A 19,863-nucleotide genomic window follows, 5' to 3' on the forward strand; every position below is an offset into this window, starting at 1 on the left:
ACGCCAGGAACATGTGGGTGTAGCGTGGAGGGCCATGGGGCCTGCATGTCCACAGCCTTCAAGGAAAGCAATTAAAAAGGACTTTTAACTTGTAGAGTCCTTGATCAGAAAATGTATGACTAAGGCTGCAAATATTCAGCCATGTAAGAGAGGTTATTCCCATCACATCTTGTGCTGATGGGGCTGTCAGTTATGCCACTATCTTCACAAGTGGAGAGGAAAGGGAGCCGTTGTTTTCCAGTTCGTTATTATCACATTCCATACACAGCAGAGCTCCCAAAAGATTGATTTCATTACGCCTTCAGCTGACGTGAAAGCAGCAGGTTCGAATGAGCCTTGTTTATTTTCCTGTGTTGGTGAGGTATGTATTGTATGTGAGAGGAAATGAGAAATGTCTGCGATGGAGGGGAGATGAATTTGCCTGCTCTCTGCAAATGAGAGTGTGAGGGTCAGGCGAAGACAGGGAAGCTCCTCATCATTCTCTACTGTTAAACCATCCCAGGAGATGACAACAGAGGGAGAGGGTATCCTATGTTCATGTCGCATGTTCAGCTTCTGCCCCCTTGTGTCCAAAACGTGCACTCTGTTGGCCAAAAGATGAAGTAGAGTGTTTAGCTCATGTCTTTATGGGGTTATACAAAAGCTGATATGCAGAATAAGTGCCCTTATGCATGTATGTGTCTCAGTCTGCAGAAGTTTTTCTTATTTTGGTCCTTCATTGCAACAAATGCCACATCGATTATGACCTCCTACAGTGATTCTTCTTTGGTTTTAAAATGTCTCTTATTAACTATTCCCGGCCCTCTCACCATAGAACACAGTACTGGTATGATTTTTATTTTATTTTAAATGAAAACATTTAAAATAAAACAGTCAAAGTTGGGGTGCTGGTGGCACAGAGATTGGTGTGCGCGCCCCATAAATGGATGCTGTAATCCTCAAAGCAGGCGCCCCAGGTTCGAATCCAACCTGTTGCTCCTTTCAGCATGCCATTCCCCACTCTATCCATTGTCCTATATCTCTCCAATAAAGGCAGAAAATGCCCAAAAATAATTATTTAAAGAAAAAACACAACATAGTCAAAGTCATACTGAACCTAATATCACTGTGAAGAACACCTTTACTTGAACTCTTGGCAATTTCCAGATCCCAATCCCAAGGAAACACAGATCCTGATTTAGTAATCACTGGTCTATTCCCAGTTAAGAGTAATGGCTTTCAGCCAATGACTCTGGTTCTGCCTGTTTAAATGAAGCTTTTCTTCCCTACTGATTCCCACTGTCAATAAAAGTTTGGTTTGTAAATATATAAAACATTAGGTTTTGACATTCTGTATGTAATGTGTTGAAAACATGTTTTGTTGTGATTTGGCACTATTTAACACAACTGATTGAAACGCTTAGCATTAAGTGCCTTCAGATTTATATAAGGTGCTGTATCATAATCAGTCAACGGTAATAGTACGGCTCTATAATGAACAAAATGAGATGAGGTGATTACAATGCAGTCCATCATTTTTATTCCCATAAACAAAGGGCCTGCAGTGCAGAGAATCTCAAACATTCATCAGCAGAGGCTCGCCATTAAAAAAGAAAAAAATAAGAAGTACCTCAGCTTCAAAGTCATAGGCAAATATTTCACATTATCTACATCGCTAAAAGTCTCAATCAGGACATCTAATCCAGAAACAACCCAAACATAAAACAGAGCATTTGCGCAAAAAAAGCAAAGCATTGAACAAGAACATAAAACTACAGGACATACTTCCTTCATATTGGATTTCTAATGGTTACATATAATGGGACAACTAACACAAGTAATGCTTAAACCGCCTTTTCTTCTAATAAATATGGAATCAGCCATTGGTATCGGTGCTGAAAACGCCACCTCAATGTGACATTTTCATAAGCACTTGAAACATTTTCACTTTTCTCCTCAGTTCATAAGGTCAACATTGCACAACCCAAACGAACACAAATGAATGAACCCTTTAATATTGTTTGAACACTGCAATTAAAGCATCTGCAAAAGCTCGACAATTCCCAGGCAGGCGCTGTATTAATACAGTACACGTCAAAAGTCTGAAATATTTGCTGTTTCACACAATGCAGTTCAATCTCTTGGTGGCCCAGTCAAACTTCCAACTGTTTCAACTGTCAACAATACTATAAAAGGATCCTAATCTGCATCCAGAGTGCTCTTAAAGGGAACCTCTTCAAATTCAAATTCTATTAAGAAAGTCATCAATCAATGTTTCCTTTTTGTTTCAGTCTAAACATGAATTTGTCTAAATGCTCTACAGAGACGCTGACTGGCAGCACACACACTTACAAGAACAGCTAATGAACATGTAAACAATGGAACAGCAAAGGAAACTGCTACACAATTCTGAACAGAGAGGAATGAGAGAAAACAATTCATAAACAGCATTAAAGATAAATATGTTTACAATAACATAGACTGACAAACAGGGCATAATCTCCATGTGGATGATGTTTAGAGTTCACTGAGGGTGTGTCATATGGCTAAAAGTTGTATAGTCAGGACAGGAAGGAGGCATCTATTGACAAACTGTATATGCTTTAGTATATGTGTACGTCACCACACACACCACACCTGTTTCTGAGGATGTGAAGGTGGCATAGGATTCTGAGGTAAACCCATAAAAGGCTGTGAATGTCAAAGGAACAAACAGCATAGATAACTCAATCTTTGTAAAACACGGGTCCTCCCAAACGTCACACCAGCACTCACATCCACAGTGAGCCCTGAATGTACTTGTAGAAATGTCAGAATAGAACTATCACCTAATGTCTGCGTCTCTCAACTACACACCTCTCTGGATACAATCAGAGGCAAAGGGTATGAATAAGGCAGGTTATAAAACATAACCAAAAAAAAAAAAAAAAATCTATATATTTTCCACTGTATGTTTAAACAGGACCATATCATTTAAAAAACCATAAATAAACAATAGAAATTAGTTGGCTTCTTTTAAAAACCTTTCATTTCTGACTGAGAAAAAAAATAAAAAACTCAAATTATTTTAACTCTTCAACAAAACGTGCAATTATAAAGAAATCCCTTCTCCTTAAAGATGAAATCAAGAACAAAATGAAAACCTCTGTATACACACTACTCTGTACAAGTATTGAAATAAAAGAGTGATATTATATATATTTACATACACACACATCAGTCCCTGATCGTTTAAGGCCAGTGCTGTACTTGCAGGCGTCCCTCACATTACGTGTAGGCTGCTGTCGCACTTAAGTGTTCCGCAGTTTGCAAAATGCAATAGAAGCAGTTATACAGTAATAATGGGGCCTTTGCTTTAGCCTCTTCCAAACATATAAAACTAAGCTAACTTTAGCAATAAGAAATAAAACTAGCTCAAACATCCCCCTTTTCAGTAGTTTGTGTTTTCCTTTATACAAAAGAGAGAGATATAGTATGTACATACAGTAGCACTAAAGTTCATATGTTTGAGTTCCAGGTGCAGCACCGCCTTCCCTGTAATGTCCTCTCAATCCTGAGGAGTACTTAGAGAGAGTCACTCTGGGTGAGTCTGCCAAGAAGCATACTGATAAATATGGTCAAATGCAGGGAGCCTGTCCTCTCGAGCAAGTCTCCTCTTGTACTAGTGGAACCAGAGTCCCGGTGGTGTGAGAGTCAGAGCATGCCGAAGCCCTCACTGCCCTCACTGATGGCCAGTTTCAACATCTTGTGCAGCTCCTCGTAGGAGTCGTAGGTCGGGAGGCACAGCTGGTTAAAACTAGTCAGAAGAGAGGAGAGGATTACACACCGATTTATAAAAGTTCATCTATTATATAATGCAACATGTGATCAACAGAAAGAAAATAACATAAATAATGCCAAGATACGATTGTAGCCCACAAATATATCTGCTACACCTTTGTGTTCAGCGACATGTTTTGACATCGACATAATGCAAACAAAAATATTTTATTGTGAAAAAACTCACAAGAATACCATCCTGCTGCAGTAATTACTGCAAGAGCAGCTCATCTGTACTCATCCACCAATAAAAAAAGATTTTAAGACATACAAATCACAGAGTTTTGAAGAATGCTTGTTAAAACCACAAAGCCTACACATTTTACATCTTTTTTTTTTTTTTTTTAGCCTTTTTCAACAAGAGAAGAAGAGTTCACAGGCATGCTGGCAGCTCTTTGGAGCACTACTCAAGTACAAGGATGCTGTAAGCCTAATGTTGTTCACAATGACAATGTGGACATCCTGATGTTTAGCACTGTAAGTGACTGTGTGAGTGTTTTCATGCAAGGTCAGCGTAAAATGTATTATCCCAGAGGGGCAATTTGCTTTACAGCCAGCAGTAAATCTGAAATACACACAATTAACAAAAACTACACACACCAAGGGGAAGGATTCATGCATACTAAAATGTGATGATTATAAATAAATACAGAGCTCAGCTAAATGTGGGAATTCTGTAAAGCTTTGCTTGTAATACAAATGTAACATTTTGTTGTTTCTTCCATGTTTCTATTTGTCAGCCATAGATTACACATGACGGGATTAGAGGTAGTGAAATACAGAGTCATGTTCTCAAGCTGGAGAAAAACCAAGACTAAAGCAATTATGACAAAAGAAAAGTCGACTATCACTGAAATCCTAAAAAAGACAATAAAGTCTTCAACCTGCGTGAGACTAGAAAGAAAGGAGGTTGTGCAATGGTCAACAAAAAACAGACTGATCCATCCTGCTTTGATCATGAAGGCCTGCTACATTATTTTAAGTTATTTCAGTTTTAACTAAGGGTATAAACTGACAAAAGATGAGGCATACAATATAAGAAGGGCATCGTTAGTTTAAGTATAACTGTGTGCGTTCTCCTACTCACCACGTGTGTGCAGTGGGCAGGGTGCTGTGTGTGGGGGCGGCTATGATCTGGAATGAGGGACATAAAGTGTTGAATCCCCCTGGGGGAAGCTGAGAGGAGCCGGTGGTGAACTGCAGCAGGCGAGCCAACTCCTCCTGAGTGAAGCTCGACACCACAGCCCAGAACCACTTCATCACCTGAAGCAACAGAAAATAAACACACTCAGATGTTTGCTTCAGTGTCCGTCTGTCGGAAGAAAAGTGACGCAGAGAAATGACATACCTTCTCTCTGAAGTGCCACGACCCTCCGACTATCACCGCATGGGCCTTAAAGTCCTGAACATTTATATCCCCGGTGCCACACATCAACAGCTGAAGGAATTTAAAAAAAAAAAAAAGGGTAAGAAAACAATTACCCAGTGTTCTTTTTAAGGATCAACAGGATTCTATTATAAACATCCCACATACCTCCAGCTCGTTCTCATCAAATATGGCTAGCAGGTTTTCTGGAACGAGCTCATTCAAACCTGTAATTGATCAGAAAACGACATTTATTACACACAGGGTGCTGGCACAAAAAAAGAGGGTTAGAATGCAGCTGTGCAAGTTCCCTCACCTTTCAGGAAGTGTTCCACCTCATCCCTCACCTGGCTGGCCAGTCTGTACTGGGCCAGCAGGTTGAGATAATGCATCTTGTTTTCATTGGTAACAGCTATCTGAGCTCCCCCTGATATCAGCTCCACCACCTGCAAGCGAGCATGTTGCAGGATATAAATGTCACACAAATTACATAAAACAATCAACAACACAGGACATTAAAACTGTTTCAAATCCTGCTTCCAACAAAGGGAAGATGAAGAGGCAGGATAAGCCCGTGTAAGAGTCCGGAACTTTCCCGACCCGTTACATTTATTTATACAGGTTTAACACATGTGTTTGGCCGTCACACACTCGTAAGCATTAGTGCAAAAGTTTCGGCAATTAATCTTAGAGTTTAAAAAAAAATCTGTTTAGAGGAATACATGCGTGTCTAATTAAAGAGAAGTAGCTTTGACTCTGTTTCAACATGTGGAGTTAAACTTGTTGTATGGTATTTAATGAATGAGCAACAATGTTTCAAAAGGACCATCGATGCCAAACGTTATTGATCCAGAATCGTGTACATACAATGCTCCCCCCTCGTAAAGAACAACGACGTGCTTGCCAAACAAGCAATATGGTTTCTCTTGTTTGGATTATTGCTCCTATCTGGCCTGAAATGAGGTGATGAAAGCGGACGCTCTCTTCCAAAAGTGTTGCCTCACCTTCTCCAGCTGTCCCGACTTGCTGTACTTCTCCTCTGCAAACACCAGGTCCATTTCACTCACGTCATTGTTTAGGATGAAGCACACTTTAGTTTTGTAGAACTCCTGGTCATCCGTCTCGAAATACTGCGTGTGGAAAGTTAGCGGCAAACACAGGAAAAATGACGTTTTTTTAAATAAACACGGCACTTCATCTTCTCTGTGTAGGATAGAAAGATGATCGGAGGTCGGCTTTAGCTCGCAGCTTTGAAACCTAAGGAAGTTGGATAAACAGCAAAACATGCTGGCTGGGTCTCCATGACCTAAATAACGCCAAGAAACGATTCAGCTTTCTTGGCTTTGTGAGGAATGTTAAGAGTGATGAGAGGGACCGGCTGACAGCAGAAGGTAAACAATGAAAACACGACGTTACGCCATCTGAACAAAACATATTTTCTATGGGAGTGTACTGTGTTCCTTACCTTATAGTTCATCCTGAGGCCAATGATCTGGGCCAAGAAGGAACGTGTAAAGCGAGCTCGGACCAGCTGTTTGTAGGCCCCACCCAGAGCAGACTCATACAGGCACTTCCCCACTATGCGACCGGCAAACTCGTACATCTTTAGACGCAGGTGTGACGGCCGCTCAGCGTTTGGGTGCACCTGGGAAATGACGATAAGGGCTTTCATGTACAGAACTGCGCATCAGTGTGTGGCTTTTAATGCACTTAGCATGTTGAACTTACGAGGCCCTGGTTGTTGTCACTGAAGCGGGTGAAGAACTGGTTGGAGGTGTCAAAGAGGGTCTTACAAATTAGCTCGAACCACTCCCTGCGAGGCCCTCCCCAGTCCAGAGCTGCAGGGAAACGTCAAAGTGTTTAGCTGTGTGGTACTTTGTTAGTCACGTCTATCAAGACATAATTTCATGAACTAAAAGGGCATCGTATAATGACATGTTCGGCTGAGTCAAGAATCACATTCTCATTCATTCCTCTCCTTACTCCCTAACTAGAGTTCTCTTTAGAGGACTATATAGTGAGCTCATTAAAAACACTGTGTACACTATTACCCATGTCGCCGGACGCCAATAAAGACGTCATTGCCGCCACACAATAAAATGTGCAGCTCAATGCCAGCCAGAAAGCATTAACAAATAAAGATAACTAAAATTATACTGAGAGTATCATCACAAATAATTAAATATAATAAAATGTATAAAATGCAGTATTTTCAATTAATTAACAAACCATATTTTCACAATAAGACTGATTTATTTGTTTCGTACATACAGACGTCTGTCTGGTTTGACTTTACAACACAATGCATGATGGTATATATTACTTGGTAAGTGACCATCAGTTATACACGGCTTTTCACAATGCATTGTGGGACCATTATTTAGGGTACAATAATTTCCACACGTCATTCAGATAGCACCACAAATTGGCCAATACCCTTTAAAGGGTAAACTCAAGACCTACCTTTTTAGTAGAGCTTTTAACTGAATCTCATTTCATCTAGTTTTATTACATTTTGAACCTCCTGTGTTTCCTCATTTAGAATAAATGATAGCGTTTCCTCAGTACCTGTTCTTATCTAGTTATTCTTACCTTAGTTTTTGGATTGTGAGATAGGGGTGGGGGAGGGAGTCATGTTGTTGCTGTTTGATTTATGTTGATGTAAAGCACTTTGGGATACATTTGTTGGATGAAAAGTGCTATACAAATAAAGTTTGAGTGATTGATTGATATAGTGTACAATAAAGAACTATATGTACTTTAAAGTGTTACACCAAACACTACAGTGTTTGTTTTAGTACTTTATAGTGTACTTTAAAGCAGTGTTTCTCAACTGGTGGGTCGGGACCCAAAAGTGCGTCGTGGAGCCATTTTCAGTGGGTCGCGGATATGTGGCTGGAAAACATATTGTGTCAAAAAGTCTATTAAGCGCTTTTTAAAAATGTTTGTTTATTTTTTTGTCTTTATTCTGTCACTTTTTGTACCCTCTGAGGTCCACATGGCACCATTTTTCATTGAACTAATCTGATTGGTTAAGAAATATCTGAAATTCGGTTCTTGATTTTTCATGAGGGATTTGGTGGTGGGTCCAGAGGCTAGACCAGTTGAGAACTACTGCTGTAAAGTATTATTCCTGTTTGTCTGCTGATCTGTTGTTTGTGACATGTGAGTTGTCAGAAAGCTGCTGTGACTGAGTTTGTTTCCTTATGATTATCTTGACTTTGGGTTAGGGTAACCTTACCCTTGACGTTATAATGACTTGGTAGGCTGGGAAACTGAATAGCCCTTCTGGGATGAATCTATATAGTCAGTTTGGGGTGATTACAGACACACTCTGTTTACCTTCTTCATCCTGAAACACGACCTCGAAGTTCTTGCTCCAGTCTGACACAGAGAAGTTCCTTGTGGCCTTCAGTGACTAAGCAGCAGTAAAAGGGAGAATCTGATCATAACAGAGCCACATGACTGACTAATGATGTGATCACATGCCAATTATGTTTTAAAAAATAACTTGTGAATCAGATTTTTTAATAAGGAAAGCATCACTCACAGAATCGAGGATGGAGTGTCTGGTTATTTTTAGGCAGGTCTTGGTGCGAGGTCTCTTGGAGTGGATTTGCCTGAGTTCACGTTGAAAGAAGTTCACCTTATCTTGGAACATTTCTGAGCCACCTAAGGACAAAACCATGAAATTACTGTCTCCGTCTTAACACAAGACATTATTCATTAAGTACAGCTCGAGGATAAAGCAATTAAATTAAGCGAAAACAGACCAATGTTTTTGTGCAGGAAGCGAATGAATGTGGCAGCCATGATGTTTCGGTCTTTGCAGCTGAGCTCCACTGGAGGTTGAATCCCATCATCCACCACTAGAGTTAGGTACTTGTGAACTGGGTCAGGACCATAATAAGTAAACTAAAATAAAGTAGAAGTTTTCCATTAGCTTATTAAACAGAATAAGAGAGGCCTGTGCTTCAGGGTTGATCTAAAATCTGTTCTCTTTACCTTCGTTCCTGGACACACTCGAAAGGTGAAAAGGCGCCATGGAATAATTTTCAGGTAGAACTCCTTCACAGATAATTGCTGTTTGAAATAAAAGTCAGAGTCGGTGTCATCTTACATTTATGCCCTTTGCATCCTGCCTTCTGAAATATAAGATCTCTGAATTTTTGTTAAAGGTTTACTTTTGAGCTTTTTATGATTATTTGAGGGATAGGACAGTGGATAGTCAGAAATCGGAGAGAGAGAAAGTGGGAAATGCCATGCAGAAAAGGAGCCACAGGTTGGATTTGAACCCAGGCTGTCCACCTAGAGGACCACATCCTCCGAACATGGGGCGCGTGCTCTAACCACTAGGCTACCGGCGCACCCAGATCTCTTCATTTCTCATGCTCACAAATCCAAAAGTTGCAGAAAAAGAATGATTAAACCTAACCTACTCTTACCTTTGGCGAAATGTAACAGTAGACCTTTTTTGGCTTCTTAACCTTCTCAGGTTGTCCCTCCACAGGAGAATCATGCTCGTCCTCCTCCTCTCCCATAGAGGGCCTCCTCTGAGGAGCCAGCAGAGAGGAGGCTGGTAACTGCCAGGAGGAGCTGCTGTAGTTCCCACTGCTGTACAGATACGCCTCAAAGTAGATACTTATGCCTGGAGTGGACACATTCTTCTCCACACAGGCCTTCTCATTCTCTACAAAACACAGTCAAAATACAAATATGAGGCTTTAAAAGTATCACTGTATGTCTGGGCTCAATTTCTATAAGGGCAGTTTTCTTAGCAGCTCACCACTGAGAACAATAATGTCAAATTCCCCGTTGCTGAGCGGCTGGTCCTTGTAGGAGATGCAGGCCCTAAAACAGCCCGTCTTCCTCAGGGTCAGTCTCAGCAGAACCTGGCACTGCTGCTTGTTAAGAGTAACCGACTTACTGCAGTACTCCTCCAGACTGTCATCATCCACTGTGCCCAGCTGGAAGAACAGGAACAATCAAATGACTCCAAGCTCAGGATTTTTGGAAATACATGGATAGTATAACAAATCAGTAAAGGCCCACAACTATGTAATTAGAAACAATAGGCTGTCTTTGTTTTAGTAACAGTCAAGAGAGAAATCTTCAAAATAAAGTTGAATGCGTTAGAGAAAAAGAGGTTTGTTGCCTTACAGAGTGCACTTGGACACTGTAGTTAGTTTCATCTGTGAGAGATGTGGAGTTGCTGGTGGGGTTTCCGTACTCGTCCCTTGGCTCAATCTGCAAAGTGTGCTGTTGGCAGTTTGTTAGCACCAGCGTGGAGAAATGGTAGGCTATCTTGGTTTTGGATGGAACAACTGTACCTGAAGTGGAGAATAGAGAACAGACAAATACTCAATCAGTAATAGAAACATTTACAGATCAAATTTCGGGTTGAACAGAAAACAGACAGTAGTAATACCTGGCTGAAATATCTTGTAGTAAGGGCTGTAGGCCACATTGAGGCCACCCAGCTTGACAGCGACCTCGTATCGTCCGGCCTTGCGCACTGTGAAGGCCACTTTGACAACATTGGACTCAGGCTCTTGTAAAACCTCCTGTGTGACAGGAATGTCCAAGGCCAGCTCAATGTGGGTGATGTTGACCCGCAGTCCTACAGGCCGATGGGCCGGGAAAGGCTGTCCATTCTTATAGAACAGCTGTGAGGACACAAGAGAGAATAGAGTGTCATTTAATATTGAGAACATACAAGTTTATTTTCAATTTCATAACACTGAACAGCATATGCCCCCCCCCCCCTTTGGAAATCAATGATTTGAAGTCACATCTTCAATATGAAAAATCAGGAATTCAGCACTTATCCGGAAAAACTACATCCCACATCTATAGCTTAGGCACACACGTAAGGAATTAGTTATCACCTGAACCCTGAAGCTCATAGTCTGCCCCACTTCCTGCGGTTCCTTCCAATCCCAGGACACCTTGCAGGAGCGAGGGTCCAGGTAGTTCCCCCGGACGTAGTCATAGATGCTGCGGTCTCCGCGTCGCCCTGGATCCTCATTCTGCAGGAAGCTGACAACTCTCGCTGCAAGCTCACAGAGGAACTTGATGGTGAAGACAAATGCTATGATGGAAACAGTAATTCCACCTGCAAAAGAAGACAAGGAGCGCAGGGAGACAAGCTGCTGAATCGTACGTCATGTGTTTGTTTTAGTGGTGAGTTAACCTGAAACCAAGATAGAGTCAAGATTACAGTGTGACAAAGTACTGCAACATGGTTCAATGTTTATGTATGCAGAGAGAGAGAGAGATTAAGACTGAGTCACTTATTAGTAAATCCAAACATTGAACTCACCAATCACGTAAAACATGAGGTCCCTTATCAAGAAGCACAGCGCCACAGTACAGCCAAATATAAGAGCTCCAGCTGAAAGGATGAGGGCACATTATAACCAGGAATAATTACAAAGAAGACAAACACAGCGCCTAATCTGAACCTCATGGTTACTTTTTTATGACTTCTTTTTTTAAAGATCATCAGACATCAGGTCATTCTTTTATGATTTTTTAAACATCAGGTTGGACATTAGCAGGACTACATTGTACTTCACACAGAGCCAAAAATATGATGTTATTAATGGCCAATGTGGCGCTTTGAACGGCAAGAATACCAGTGTAACAAGGGTCGAGGTTTTGCAACAGGAATGCTAAAACCTGACAACATTTTACTCGTTTGATAATGATTCACATCTACCCACAACAGAAGTGGCTGCTGTGTTGTTATGAGAGTAGAGAGGACAAAAACAAACGCATGCTGATGTCATAAAGATGAAGCAACACTGAACTTCTCCATTAGAATATTGGGACTCTTGTTGTAACACCATTTGTGAAAACACTTGACAAGACTTAGCAACAGTGTAATCCAGCGTGTGTTTACACCTTATATCTCGATGCTCTATTTAAAAACATTGTTTTGACACTCTACAGCTGCGGGGAAAACAAGAGGCGGAAAAAATGACCAGGATCTCACCAAGTGACCACTTTTCATTCAGACGCCTCTCAGCAAGACTGTGTACCAGCCGAATCTCGTAGTCCTGGTCCCTACTCCCCCTGGACGTCTGGAGGATCTTGATGCCTGTGGACAACTTGATGTAGTCTTCGTAGTAGTAGCCCCAGGCAGCTAGAGACAGCTGCAGCTGACTGTCTAACTGAGACAGGTCATCCAGATTCAAACAACCCAATGTCTTTAGCCTGTAGGAGAAACAAAAGTAAAAGTAGAATGACGTAGATAATAGAAACGGAAGAATAGATGAATCATTCAAAAAGGTTGGACACTTAAGAAAGAAACCCTACCACAACTGCTCATTGTTACTCCGCATCTATTGGGCAAGACTGCTGACTTTTCGGCGTACAACTAGTTGTCCAATATGCTAAACAAACAGAAGTTTTTATGAACCTCTGCACGAAGAGTAACCTCCAGCTAATCAGCTCAATCCTACAGCCGCGTCAACAGGGTGCAGTGAGAAGGTGTGGCCTGGTCTAAAAGAAGAATTCAGGTTCAACTGGTAAGAGTTTATTACATGAAAAGTTCAGATGGACTGCAAAGCAGGGGAAATGTTTGGCAGATCAATCAAAAACATTAGGGCTACTATTGAGTTCATCTTTTTCACAGGTTATACATTTAAATGTAGAATCTGGATTTTAGGCAAGGCAAGTTTATGGAAAGAGCACATTTCAGCGACAAGGTAATTCAAAGTGCTTCACACAAGACATCAAAAGCATCATGACAAAGGGAGAAGGTGAGAATAAAAGAAAACATAAAAAAAAACCAATTAAAACAAACAATTAACAATCACAGAGAAGACTGAAAATTATGTTTACATGTAAGATCCAAGAGGAATAAATACATATTAATATACCAGAACACTTACCATTCTAATGCTAAGTGTTCTGGGAATTGTTTGTGGTGCATTTATCGTCCGAGTAGTATTAACCAATCAGCAGGCTTTGATGTATTTAGAACAAAGTCTGTAAAACAAAAGTAAGCAGAACTCTATCTGCACTAATCACATCCCGTCTGCGGTGATGTGACATTGATTTGTATATCTCTATAAACAGATATCTGAAAGTTCAGCTAACAATCCATTCTAGATCAAAGTTTAACTTGAGCTACGACTCTGCTAGATGCTTTTTCGCAAATTCAGCGGTTGGATTTCCCAACTTCCTGTGGTGCACCAGAACTTACCCAAACCTACATTCATGATTTTGTTGTCTTGACACACTAAGGACGTGTTCATTGCAAGTAAGTTGCAAGAAATTCGGTCTCTTTTACTGGCTCTGAAGTAAGCCAGAGTGAAGCCTCTGTGTAACTTACTATTTACAGTTAAACGAAGACTCACAAGAAACAGGTGAATGGAGCTCCTACAGGGAATGTAATGAACAAAGGCATGACAGTGTTTCCTTTGTTTTACTTTCATTTTTGCTCACTCGCCTATCTATTCTCCCGAGCATTATATTTTGTGTGTGTATGTGTGTGTGTGATCACTTGGGTTATGTTTGCTTTGCCGTGTGTATGACTTTATTGATTTGATTTCTGTATCTTATTCTTGAGTGTGTAAACATGTTTTTTTGTATGCTGTGTTTTTAACCTTGATGTAAAGCACATTGAGCTTACCTGTAATGAAAAGTGCTTTATAAATACAATTGCTACTGCTTCTCAAGTAGTAGTAGTACAAATGTACCACTAGGAACTAGGCTCAGAAAAAAATAATCATGGGACTTTTTTCAAACAGACAATTTTCTCAAGAAATGACGCCCTTTCCAACAAAGCTCCCTAACATGACTAACTTGTAATAGACAAGTGTGAAAATGCAAATTTACTGTCATTCTGTTCCTGTACTGATTTTACAGTGTGTGGTGATGATAATTATCCACCTTGTGTTTGAGATCAGTCACAGTGATGCTGCTGGATTAAAAACTTTATCCTTTGATGAACTCAATTTGTTTTACTCTTTTTGTATTCTTATATATGTGTGACTAATTATCTGAGAAGTGATTAGAGGCTTAGGTTGCTCTTTAACATCAACTTCCCCATTTTCAGTTTAACATTCTTACCCGAAGAATCTGTGCAAAGCTCCTCTTTTGTTTCTAATTACACAGTCAATCACTGAACTGAATCTTAAACTGTGTGAGTGGTAAAGGCTTTAAGTCCTTCTTTTTAACCCCCGGGACCTATGACCTTCAAAATGTGACAGTGTCCCATAAAAAATGTCTGTTTTTCCCTTCATAACACGATGACCATGACATGATTACATGCATGACAAAAACTGCTGACCATTAGAAACAATAAAACTGGCTTTTTTTTTGTAAACTAAGACAGGATGGACAGGCATCATTTAGATACAAGCAACTACTTACTGATCATACTAATGGTCTGATGACGTCAACAGAGAGCACTTAACACAGACACAAACATCTGCATTGCTGCAGGGTCTCACATGAACAGTGCAAGACTGCAGTGACCCTCTGAAACACTGCAGCCTCCACAGCTTAGTGTCAGCAAACTCAGCTAGCCATGAAAGGAGAGACTGCCCTCAAGTGGACAGACACGAACGTACACAGTATTAAACAGCATAACCCCACTACAACCACACTACCAATTTACAAAAAACATTAACCTATACGAAGAAAAATCAACATTTATAACAAAAGTAACCATTCCCCAAGGGGGAAAACTGCTCACAACTGTTCGCCAACATTGAGATAAATGTTGAGGCTTAGATGTTTTATTACTTACGTTTGGTAATAGTGCTCCAGGTTCTGGGAACAGAGCCACTCCTGGAAGGCAAAGTCTCGGAGCAGCTGGATGTGGGCGTCCGCAATCTCCCTCCAGTACTGCTGTTCCTTCACCACCTCTTCCAGGCGACTTAGTACACTTAGGCTCAGCTCCTCCAGTGTCTGTACATCTGGATGACACATGAAAAGCACATCAAAACCTCAATCACAGACCAGCCAACAAATCAGCATCAGTAATGCCCAGGAACAGACTTAAATATCCATCAGAGTCAATTATAATAAGTATCTAAGCCTGTGCTGACTGTCAGTTCATTCCCCCTCCCTCTGGAACTCACTCCCTACACACATTCAACACTGCACCGACCCTCCTACTTTCAAATCACTGATCAAAACTCACCTCTTTAAACAAGCTTTTAATGTATGATTGGGATGTATTTTCTGTTTTCTGTAGTTTACCTTTATTGTTGTTATCTTTATGATTTGTGTGTAATGCTGCGATGTCCGTTAGTCTGTCCTTACTGTGCTGTTCTTTATGTTTTAACTATTGCAAAGTGTCTTTGAGTTTTTAAAAGCGCTTAGAAATAAAATGTATTATTATTATTATTATTATTTATTCCCCATGCATGTTATAATCTTGAATATTCAGTGCCCCCCTTATACCCCACCCCAAAAAAATACCAGGGTCAAAGTTACTAGAAACAAGATCTCCTTGCATTAAACATAGTTCAAATCCAAATATTAAACCTAAATATTCCTGCAACATCTGTGCATGGTGCTCTAAAATGAAAACATCATGGTTGGATTAACTGTCCTGTCCTTAATGGAAGCCTATAAACACCTGTTTTGACAGAAGCACCTTTATTCAAAAAGTCAGGTCACTGCCTTTCATTACCCCGGATGAGCTGATTTAACAAACACTCTTTGTTGTAGAAGTCACGAAATTTAAATTGAACCCACTGACCTTCAAATAAGTGTCTGTATTGAGAGAGGCTATGTCCTTGGAGCCATTCCTCAATCTGACTTTCTTTGCCTTTCTTCCAGCGCACTTCCCAGAAGAAGACCCACGACACGGAGCAGAAGAGGAAGGTCAGGAAGAAGCGGCGGTCCATCAGACCATCTTTCAGCCTTCACTGAGACCCCCGTGTGCCCTCAAAGGAAAACTGCCACTTGACAGGTGGCTAGTCAGGTCTCCTACAAAAACAAAACAAACACTTAAGCACAAAAACATGACATGAAAACAACAACAAATGGATTCTTAAGGGGAACACTGTCAAAACATGCAGTAAAATATTAAAGCCAAAGCTTCAGAATAAATTGCTCTTCCAAAAAGAAAGCATGAATATTCAAGAGTCAGCTTAGATGGGAGAATAGCATGAAATATAATCCACAAACACTAAATAATGCATGAAGAACTTCACTAAAGAATGGACATAAAACACACATAAGACAGACCACACTATCAAAGTCAAAGAACTCGAGTGAATTACACTCTGAATCACAAACAACAACAGAACAAATGAAGGTGAATTTACGGAAAATGATGAAACCTGCAGAAAGTGTTAACCCCGTTATTCAGCCTCCATCCGCTGCCCGATACAAACTACACGACAGCTGGATGACTAACGAACCCAAAACATCTGACTGTAGTCGAGTTTGCCGGAATGCTACTAGAAATAAAATGAACACAGACAAGCGAACAACTGCAATATCATCAATTCTCTGTGACAGCAGGAGCGCAGCGTAATGATGGGGGCTTAACAACAGTTAGCCAAGTTAGCCATCTATATCAGCGTATTTACTACTCTCTTCACCAACCCGGCTGTCAAAGACCACATAGCAACACGGTCATGAGAGACCACCTCCATTAGCACAGTTACTCAAAGCAACAACAAAAAAAATGCAATTGCAATAATCTCACTTGATTGCTACACTGCATCTACCTTCGTCTGCCAGGCATTAGCTTAGCAAACGGAAGAAGAAGAAGAAGCGCAGATAGGTGTCGATTGTTGATTACGTCACAAGTAGACGAAAAGCGACACACACGAGGGGAAGGGGGGATACGTTTCGCTGCGTTTTCACGTCGAACCATGGTTTGTAACCTCTTAATGTTTTATAAATACAATACGACCGTCTTGCTAACTGTTGTCCGCTGAAGTGCTGTACTATCGTAGTTCGGCGATGTTTCTGTTTTTTGCCCCCTAGGCTAAGTTAGCTAATGCTGCCCTGTCCATATCCACACGTACACACGCAGCTTTTTGTGATAATATCTTGTGATGTAGCCTAACTTCAAATCATCAATATCAATATGGTGGCCACAAGATTTACGAAATTCAATCGACAACTGTCTCATGTTAAATTCTGACTATGAATGTAATGCTAAGATAATCAATTTAGTGTTTTTATTCTGTATTCATTGTACCTTTATAGTTACTCTACTGATCTAAAAGCCTCAAAATTAAATGAAATATCTGTTTTGTTTTCCCTTTTGATGAAACGTTAAGATGTGAAGACTGTTGACATTTCACCTTGTGATGCTTAAATTCTGTGTACACTTTAAAAACTACTGATTCTGATGGATGTAACCTCTTTTATTTTTTTACTTGTTCAATCTAGGCGAAAGCAAAAACGAAGAAGTTTGCTGCGATGAAGAGAATGATTAATCTGAAAGATAATAGACTGTGAGTTTTCAAATGTTCATGTTTTCTAGCCAAAGTCCCCATTTGTTCAATAAAATGATTCACAAAACAGTTTTTCAACTTTCAACAAAGCTTTTAATTGTTGTGTGTTCACCTTTTTTTGTAGAAAGGAGAAGGATCGTTCTAAAGCAAAAGAGAAAAAGAAGAAAGATCCATCTGCACTGAAGGAAAGAGAAGTGTAAGTTGGGCTCACTTGGATGTTTGCTTTTAGGGGAGCTCTTTAACCTGACTTCTTCTACCTTTCTGTGCAGGCAAAAGCATCCTTCATGCCTCTTCTTCCAGTACAATACACAGCTTGGTCCACCATACCACATTCTAGTCGACACCAATTTCATAAACTTCTCCATCAAGGCAAAACTGGATATTGTGCAGTCTATGATGGATTGCCTGTATGCCAAATGTAAGTACTGTTGCAAAGTGTTTTTCTATGTACTTTTTGTAGAAAGTAGTTCAGAATGTTGTTGTTTTTTTTTCTTTAAATAACCTTGCTGTTATTTTTTTTTTGCAAATGAATTCACTCTAGGTATCCCACATATCACAGACTGCGTGATGGCTGAGATTGAAAAGCTTGGAATGAAGTACAGAGTTGCACTTAGGTACGATCTTCTGAATATAAAATGACACTTGTCCCTGACAGCGTTTCAGATAACCACTTTCCTTATTTTGTCATTTTAATGGCTTCTACTTTTTGTTTGTATTGCAGGATAGCCAAAGATCCGAGGTTTGAGCGCCTACCGTGCACCCACAAGGGAACATATGCTGATGACTGTTTAGTGCAAAGAGTGACACAGGTAATGTCTGTTATTACTGCCCAAACCTCTAAAAGTAAAAAAGGACAAATTGGCACAAATTAGAGGTGATCTTAGGAACCAGGCAGGTAATAGCTTGAAACATTTACAATATGGAAGTGGTTGGTTCGATTAAGTTTTTCATGTTAAGCAAATTTTCAAATAATTTTACTACCTCGGCTGTCTGCGTTGTTTTCTTCTGCTGCGTTTGTATTGCAAAAACAGCCTCATACATTTAGTTGTGATATTAATCCAGAAACAGTCACCATGACAGAAGACTCAGCCCTCTTCTCATTTGCATTCTCTACTCAGAGGCCCCCTGTACCCAAACTAGTGTGTTCAGTTGTATAGAGCATGGTCAGACATCTAATCTTGGGTGAATGTGTTAACGATTAAAACAACTGCATTCCAGGTTCTTGAATAGTGTATGCTGGCTAACTGGTTCACTTAATGTGACTTGTCAAATTTAGTTTTGCTTGAGCTTTAGTAGGATGAGGTGTACCTGTATTGATATGCACTATATTGTATTTATATTGCAGCACTCTTGATTTGTTCTGCAGCTGAATATAATGTATCATTTTGTATGCATGCATTTTTTTTCACAGCACAAGTGTTATATCCTTGCCACTGTGGACAGAGATCTGAAGAGAAGGGTCAGGAAGATCCCCGGGGTCCCCATCATGTACATCTCAAACCACAGGTAACACTTTAAAGAATTTAGCATAAACATATGTCAGATATTTGTCTTTTTTTGAAGTACAATCTGAGATTTTATAGTGGAGTCAGTAAAGACTTGTCAATGTCAAAAACATTGCTTAACGGATGTTTCTTTTCTTTTTCAGATACAATATTGAGCGGATGCCTGATGACTATGGTGCACCAAGGTTTTAATATTCCTACAACTGGGACAGAGCTGTAAATAGACGGAGGTTTCTTGTTGAATGTCACTTTTCCTTTATGTAATTCAAAGATGGTGTGAGGTTTTGATTTGGCTTGGTGGGCTGTGTTTGAGCAAACTGAAAATAACTTTAAGTTTTCATATTCCATTAAAACATTTTGTGACAAGAATAAATCGATTGTTGTTTCAATTCATGTCGTCTTTGGTCTTGATTTTCTTTGTAGGGCAAAAGAACAGAGCTAAATGAGAAAATATATTCATTTATTCAGGAAATATGAGCTTCACTCGTCTTGATACATATTTTACACAGTCAGTCATGTAAACTCCATTTCTGAGGGTCTTGACCCAATAACTTTGGTCTATTTTCCATCATTTTTTCCCTACAACGCCATGTATTGAAAAACATAAAAGCAAACAGGTTCATGTAAATGTTACACTATTTTACCTTCAAAAACAAATGACAAATTAATCTCTAAATCAAACACCCCAGGATGTCTTTTCTTTCTCTCTTCTCTCTAGAGCCTAGTAGTTTTTTTCTTTCATTTAATCAATCTC

General features: G+C 40.0%; 2 protein-coding genes across 3 annotated transcripts in view; one reads left to right on the top strand and one right to left on the bottom strand.

Moving 5' to 3' along the window:
• Window positions 1-19,482, top strand: part of fcf1 (FCF1 rRNA-processing protein) — a 167,256-nt gene extending 147,774 nt beyond the window's left edge. Inside the window, exons 2-9 of the mRNA XM_061063155.1 lie at window positions 16,994-17,016; window positions 17,540-17,604; window positions 17,729-17,800; window positions 17,874-18,022; window positions 18,146-18,218; window positions 18,326-18,413; window positions 19,016-19,110; window positions 19,253-19,482. Coding sequence (XP_060919138.1) covers window positions 17,014-17,016; window positions 17,540-17,604; window positions 17,729-17,800; window positions 17,874-18,022; window positions 18,146-18,218; window positions 18,326-18,413; window positions 19,016-19,110; window positions 19,253-19,301 — 594 coding nt within the window. The 5' untranslated portion in view covers window positions 16,994-17,013 and the 3' untranslated portion in view covers window positions 19,302-19,482. The remainder of the gene's footprint in view (window positions 1-16,993; window positions 17,017-17,539; window positions 17,605-17,728; window positions 17,801-17,873; window positions 18,023-18,145; window positions 18,219-18,325; window positions 18,414-19,015; window positions 19,111-19,252) is intronic.
• arel1 (apoptosis resistant E3 ubiquitin protein ligase 1) lies at window positions 1,503-16,904 on the bottom strand. 2 transcript variants are annotated; one of them, XR_009676457.1, is made up of 23 exons: window positions 16,845-16,904; window positions 15,888-16,117; window positions 14,928-15,096; window positions 12,162-12,382; window positions 11,487-11,558; window positions 11,053-11,279; window positions 10,593-10,830; window positions 10,325-10,494; window positions 9,951-10,131; window positions 9,610-9,854; window positions 9,170-9,247; window positions 8,938-9,079; window positions 8,715-8,836; window positions 8,507-8,582; window positions 6,893-7,002; window positions 6,630-6,809; window positions 6,169-6,294; window positions 5,481-5,610; window positions 5,333-5,391; window positions 5,147-5,236; window positions 4,886-5,061; window positions 2,365-3,775; window positions 1,503-2,294 (listed from the first exon to the last, which is right to left on the bottom strand). XR_009676457.1 is itself a non-coding variant. In XM_061063154.1 (22 exons), the coding sequence occupies exons 2-22, from the start codon at window positions 16,033-16,035 to the stop codon at window positions 3,673-3,675; spliced, it is 3,063 nt and encodes a 1,020-aa protein (XP_060919137.1). In that variant the 5' UTR covers window positions 16,036-16,117; window positions 16,845-16,904; the 3' UTR covers window positions 1,503-3,672. The 2 variants fall into 2 exon arrangements, 1 of the variants encoding a protein (XP_060919137.1); XM_061063154.1 differs by having other exon boundaries at window positions 1,503-3,775.
• Window positions 19,483-19,863: the final 381 nt, after the last annotated feature.

This window comes from Labrus mixtus, chromosome 18 (genome assembly GCF_963584025.1).
Source record: "Labrus mixtus chromosome 18, fLabMix1.1, whole genome shotgun sequence".
NCBI classification, from domain to species: domain Eukaryota; kingdom Metazoa; phylum Chordata; class Actinopteri; order Labriformes; family Labridae; genus Labrus; species Labrus mixtus.